This window comes from Alligator sinensis, unplaced genomic scaffold (assembly GCF_000455745.1).
Source record: "Alligator sinensis unplaced genomic scaffold, ASM45574v1 scaffold81_3, whole genome shotgun sequence".
NCBI classification, from domain to species: Eukaryota; Metazoa; Chordata; order Crocodylia; family Alligatoridae; genus Alligator; species Alligator sinensis.
This window is the reverse complement of record NW_005842088.1, coordinates 180993-187971: the sequence shown is the minus strand read 5'-3', so window position 1 is coordinate 187971 and position 6979 is coordinate 180993. Positions and strand designations below refer to the sequence as shown.

Below are 6979 nucleotides of genomic sequence, written 5' to 3'. Positions count from 1 at the left end.
GCTATGTGAGAGGCCAACTCCCAGTGGACAAGATCACACCTGTCCATTTGTTGATATGCCACCCCTGTGGACCAGCACATGCAAATGCAGACTTCCCTGGAGAAGGGAGGGGATTCAAGAAATAGAGTGTATCCTGGGCTGTACTTGTGGGAGGGTGGATATGGAACAGGGTGCATGGCTCAGGCAGTGAAAAGAGGATAGCCTGCTGGCCTAGGATGCCTGGATCAGTTGGCAGGGATGATTGGCTGGCCATAGAGGAACTTAAAAGCTCCCGGGGCCACATTCATAGAAGTGTGGACGTTTGGCTCCCCAGGGACAACTAGCAGTAGGACACCTTGTGCTGCTGCTAATTGTCCTCAGGGAAAACCTGAGCCACGTGCCCTCTGGAGCACAGCAGGCTACCTTGGATGGGGTAGAGGAGGATGGGGCCAGCACTGGGCTGGCCCCAGCAGGATTCCCTGGAAGCCTCTTGGGGGCTGTAGCAGAGGCGATCCTGCCACTTAGAGCCTGGCCAGCAGCCACAGCATGGCTCTGGCTGGCCAAACTCCAGTTTTGAGCAGCATGCTCTGTCTTCACATGTCCACTCTGTTTTTGTGAGGGTTTTTTCTGACCCCTGGATATCCAGGGCTTAACTCTCCTCCCTGCGCTGCTCCCTTGCAGTGTGGAGAACAACTGAATGTGCAGTACATGGTGCTGCAGATGAGCCTGCAGAGCCACATACCACAACAACTGTGCTTGTTGGGAAGGGGAAGCTAAGGGAGCTTAGGAAGGGGAGCTAAGGGAGACAGGGAAGGCTGCAGGGCTGAGGAGGTAACACAGAGCTGGGGTTGCTCTCTCGGTGTTTGGGAAAGGACCACAGGATTTAACTGCATATTCTTTATGCATTTGTTTATGGTTTATATTGTTTCCTGTTGGGACAAGTTTGCCGCAGGGAAAAACTGTACTGTGAAAAATGACAACCTGTTACACTGAGTAAACCTAAAACGTAAATCTGAGAAATCTCTACTTTGTCTATTACCCCTACTGCCACTCCCCCTTCCAGACACACACTAACATTCGAAAAATCCGGCTATATTCTCTTTCAGTCCTACCATGCTTCAAATCCCAAAGGACAAATTATAGTCAGTGACACCTTGTTGTACCAGTTTCCCAGCTATGCCATAATTTCTGTGCAATTACAACAACAGTGAAAGGAACTGCACAGGCAAAAGTGAAGACATGATTTGGAGACAATGGAATTGTAGAGGTGTCCCCCGTGCATAAATTGCAGTGCAGGATCATTCTAAGTGATGGTGATATGTGTGAAAGGAAGAAGCTGGCTTGACTGTCAAGTCCCAGGGTAAGTTTACAGGCCTGGCAATGACAGGGGAAATGGCTTTTTTACTTCAAACTCATCAAATTTTATATGAATTCATTAGAGACAACAAGCAGAATGTTTTGCAATACAGAACTGAAATTTAATGACATCAAGGCATAGTCACATAGAGGGGGTTGACCAGCAAGGGACACGAAAAGGTAATGAATGCACAGTTAGCTTTTAAGGAAACAGGACAAAACACAAATGGTCAGTAGTGCTATATTAAGTAATCTTATAAAACTTTATTAAATAAGACAAGTATAAATGCCCATATATACATCCAAATTGTCAATTTTAAGCAGTACTAGCATGTAAGGCACATTACTCTTTCAATAACTAGTAAATAAATTATATAAAACCTCACAAAGGATCAATAATTAACAGTGCTTAATTTTTCGGTAACAACTGCATTAAAAAAAAAGCTATATGCCACACAATTTGTCTGTGTGTACATCCCTGTCTCCTCTTGCATAATTTGATGTGTTGCTCACATATGTTGTGATGCCTTGTTTTTTAATCAGAGCACTTGTGACTACCTTCATTACAGTTCTTTTGGACAATTCACACTTCAGGAATTATTCACAGCTGCAACATGGATAATGATACCTAAATGTAAACAAAACCCAATTCTGAGGGCAACAGCTGCAAAATATCGCCTGTGGGACAAGAGAAAATTTCTGCAGTTGTGATCCACAAAACAAAGGGTTTTCTTTACATCATAATTGAGGTAATTTTTCTATCCTAGGGCCAATGTTTTAGGGCAACTTCTTGAAAAATAGGCTGTTGTTTCTCTCAGCGTTTAAAATTAACATGAACCCCCCCCCCCCCCTCTTTTGTGCACATTGCTGGCAAGCATGGCTGGTCTGAGTGTGTATAGTAATTTACCACCTGGCTTAGTCAAGAAACTTCTGATTTATCTGTCGACTGTGCACAAATGTCATATGGGTGTGGGTGTGTTCTAGTCCATCAGAAACACACACATAAAATAGAAGAGTAATAACTATGCAATACACTGCATACATAAGTATTTTATTATACATACACATTATACAGTAAGCACTATTATTATTGGGTAAGATATTAATTACGATAACAGTAGTTCCTGGATGATCTTAGCATTAATACTTTACCTAATAGTAAAAGGCAATCTTTTAGGGTGCCCAGAGAATATGTATGCAGGTATATTGCATCAGAGACAGAATAAACCAACTAAAATTTATCATTACCATGAAACAAGCTACTCAGCTTATGAGGCAGTAACTGGGCAGTGGCAATGGATGTAGGCTCAGTTTTGGCTGAGGTATTTATATTTTTAAAACAATCAATCAATAAAAATATCATATCTTTCATATTTATAATAACAATTAAAAAGGTGATGAAAATTACTGCCTTCAACTAAAATATTTGCATACCTCTACATAATTTTACCAAATGCAGATTCTTTTAAGAAGGCACATGCTTTTTTTGCATTCTTGGTCACAGCAGAAGCATACAGTAGCAAAAAGGAATACTGCAATTTTACCTAAATGAAACCATATCTGTATGTTTTTTGTTTTTATTTTTGTTAAAAAAAAAAACTAATTTATTCACAGTTATCACAGCATTCCTAAACTGGCAAGTTATAATGAAGATTCACATTGTAAGGCTAGAATATAAGAATACTTATCAGTGCAGTACATTCCTGAGTCTTGGAACCCAAAGTAAAACTTCAGTCCTTTTAAACATACAATCCTTCACATTTTTTGGCTCACGTTTTACCTGCTTTTCTAATTCCCTTTTTTAAAAAAAACTTACTAAAAGAAAGTTAATTTCTACAGAAAGTAAATAAAAGCCACTACCATTTTCTCCTAAATGTAGCTTCCAATTACTTGAAGCGTGCAGGAAAGCCAACTTAGCACAAAAATTGATTATTGTCCAGTCATCCTTGTCAACTGAGCATAAAACAGAAAACAGCAGAATAGAGTTTAGAGGATTGAAATCATCCCCATAAAAATTAAAAGAATGCCAGGCATTTTTTAAAAAAGGTGTTATACAGTATGCTTTAAGACAACTTGTACCATTACTGAGCATCTGCAGATTTTCAAACTTTGCTGAGATTCCTCCACAGTGAAACACTTTTACTACTAGTAAAGGCACTGACTTCTTTAAAACCCAAGTATATGCCCTTATGCAGATGAATCTGTGTAGTCTCTTGAAGCTAAGAGGCTAAGAAGTACTCCATAGAATGGAGGAAGGGCTGCTTTTTCTATTTGAAGACACAGGACTGAAAGGACTGGCCTGTGAAGCAGAAAAACCTATAAAATGGGAAGATGAAAAAGAAAATTGTATTGATAAAGAGACAGGACATGGTGAGAAGGCAGAAAAACACAGTTACTCTTAGAGCATTTGGAAATGGGGAAGGGAGTCTAGAGAAAACTGAAACATTTTCTTTTATATTTTGGGTGCATTTTCATCTACTTATACATAGGAGGCTTTTCTATGTACTGTCATAAGGAAATAATAATAATAAAAAAATCCCACCCACAAACACAAGGGTGTGTCCACGACTGCCTGTGCATACACGCCCATAAGAAAGCACATTTCATTTCAGTAATAAACGATAACTGATAGTCTTGATTCGCTTTACCTCACCCAAATATCTGAATGATACTACAAGACTCTGTTGCTTATTGGTATCTCATTTAATTTCAACTTTGCTGATGCTAGTTTTGGCAACTCCCCTAACTCCACGGGCCTGGGAAAGAATATGCCTATGAGCTCCCCATACAACAACACATGAGGGCAATATTCTGCTGGTGCATGAAACAGACATGCAGAGGGACCACTGGCTGTCTACTAGAATCAATATCCAAAAAACAAATGGCAAAAGCATTGTATTAGGTGCAATTTCTGTTTCTTAATTTCTGAATCTTAAACCATAATCTATACCTACAAACTTGTTTCCCCATTATTAGAATCAAGTATTCTTCAGTCTACACTCCCAGCCATATGTGTTTGCTATGAAGCTAGGATGCAAGTTTATTGTAATCAGCGAGTAAATTATAAACAAAGTACCAAAACTGCAGAATTCCTCGATGGGCCTCTCTATATATATATTTTTACTTTGCTGTGCATACTAGAATTGCTGGTTATTAGAATCAAAAGTGCTCTTCCCAAACTGATTCTAAGAAACAAACTGAGGACAATCTACTATAAGCCAAGGCTCCTTAGTGAAGCACTTTATTATGTGCTTAAAATATGAACAAATATTCCCTGCCAAAGGCCATAAACTATTTGCATGCTTAGTCATCCCTACAGTTGAAGTAACAAATATGAATTGTTTAACCTGCTAGTTGTCTATAGAACTTTGAGAAACTGAATAATATTTTTGTTTAAAATTTAAATGCGATTATTTTCTTAATCATTGTCAGGAGATTATGGAAACCCTGTAGTAAAACAGACTACTTATTCCCTTACCCTCCAAACTGCCATTAAAAGATCTTGACACTCATCTTTACTGCAAGTAAAATTAGAAGTAGTTTCTAACTAAGAAGTCACACGAGTGCAGAATGCAGTATGTGAGCTCAAAATCAAGTAAAAAACAAAAAACAAACAAACAAAATGTTTTTAAAGTCATGCACAGTGCTTTTGTGCCAGTCTTGCAATCTATTTCAGGATACAGACATCTTTTAGTGATATCTCTTAATAGTCATTCAAATGAAATATCTAGGGTAACCAATTCATTTAATTTGTAACTGGGTAACAGCTGCTTACTGTTATGGCTGTGTTGAGGAGTTGTCCTTGGCGTGAATGCTGGATGAGTATGCTGTTCCTTCGGTGAGAATACTGCATGGTATGCTGAGAGATGTTAAAAAAACAAACCAAACAACAAAAAAAACTTTCAGCATTGAAGTTATTCATTTAAATCGCAGCTAAAATAATGTTTATAAAGTAAGAAACAATACTGCAGCCTTTTCTACTCTTACCTATGATCATAACAGCTGTCCCTGCTAGCAGTGCAAAAAGCGTGAAGAACATTACTTGATAGGAATCAAGGAAGTGTTGGAATAAGCTGGCTCCATCTGTGGAACCAATTGAAAAGAAGAGATAGCATAACCATGTTATAAATCGCATCTTATCTCTCTAATCTGATCTAAATATAAATTAGCCTCCTTTCCTACATCTTATTTTATTTTAAATATTGTGTTTAATACCATTGTGTTAGATACATTTATCATTGTAAATACCAGTTTCCTATAGAATATTTAATACGTACTAGTCAATGACACTCCAAAGTAGACCAAAAGGTCACTCCAGTTGTTCCCCATGGTACCAATCTGCCAAGCAACTTTGAATTTACCAAGCCACATCGTCATGAAAACAAAATGAAGCAAAAGTACTGTTGGTTACTAAAGCATCATGGCATTTTGGAGGGGCAACTGTACATTAAAAGAGTGACTGCATTTAGAATGAACCAGAAAAGTGTCCAGTTGGTGTCCAGTTCCAGCCACACTCAACATTTGTATGCAAACCTCACCGTCAGGGTATTAGTGCATATCAAACAGTGATAGCTTCAGCAGTCAGCTCAGATTTAAGCTACATTAAATTCTGTAACTCCTTGAACATTAATGGGAATTAGAATTTTATTCTGACACAAAAATGTAGACAGAAACTTACGTCTCACTGGCCCACTTCTGCCAGTTATATAAATAATTGTCACTGGAATAGTAATAGACTGGTCAGTCACTGTGCTAGATATCGTAAGCGTGGTTGATAAGGACCCCTCGCTTGTAACTCTTGGATCAGATAAACTAACAGTGTAGGTTACATAACTGGGCAGGCCATATGATTTCTCTCTCTCAAATGCCTTCACCATTGGTGATCCACATTTCACCTGCAAAACAAAGATACTGTCTGAACAAACACTGTATGTGCATAAATGCATACAAAGTGTATTTGAAGGAAAAGTTACTTCAAAGGGGAACACAGACCATAGCCACAGATCTATTCCACCAAACCTGTTCATACCCTGATCACCTCTCTACACGCAGAGCTCTCAATTTCAACTTTGCTCATGCTAGTTTTGGCAACTCCCCTAACTCCACGGGCCTGGGAAAGAATATGCCTATGAGCCTAGTAATGTATCTATTAGAATTAAAAATAGAATGTGACAAGCAAGGAATAGAAATATTTTAATATCAGATCTCAAAGATAAGCTTTAATATTTAGTTTAGAGGGGCGGGGGGAGTTGAATACTAGATAACCAAAATGTGTCAAATTATCCTTTTAACTGGAGAAAACAGATGCATTAGCACTGTTTGTAGAATAAAAAGCCCTGACATATTATCTTTCCCCTGTAGACATGATAAAATCTGCAATTCACACCACAGCAGGAAGTGTCAGGCAAAGTTTTAGCTTTTTAAAGGTCATGAACCAACTAGTACATGAAACCATAGCATCATAACAGATAGAGATGACAAAGATCTACCAGATTACGGAGTCAGGCCCCAGAAAGTGCAGAACATCATCCTCTCACAACAGTTATTCAAGTGGATGTAACCATACACAAGAGTGAAGAAGGGGAAAAGATTATAGCTGCCTGTCATCTATCCACTAATATCTACTGGGATGGACTCTAGTTGC

General features: G+C 38.5%; 1 protein-coding gene across 2 annotated transcripts in view; it reads right to left on the bottom strand.

Moving 5' to 3' along the window:
* Positions 1–1441: 1441 nt before the first annotated feature.
* NUP210 (nucleoporin 210) overlaps positions 1442–6979 on the bottom strand; it is a 117618-nt gene continuing 112080 nt past the window's right edge. For both annotated transcript variants that reach the window (XM_006023901.3, XM_025204537.1), the window contains 4 exons: positions 6014–6230; positions 5323–5418; positions 5111–5194; positions 1442–3651 (listed from right to left, as the gene is read on the bottom strand). In XM_006023901.3, the coding sequence (XP_006023963.1) occupies positions 3563–3651; positions 5111–5194; positions 5323–5418; positions 6014–6230 (486 nt within the window). In that variant the 3' untranslated portion in view covers positions 1442–3562. The remainder of the gene's footprint in view (positions 3652–5110; positions 5195–5322; positions 5419–6013; positions 6231–6979) is intronic.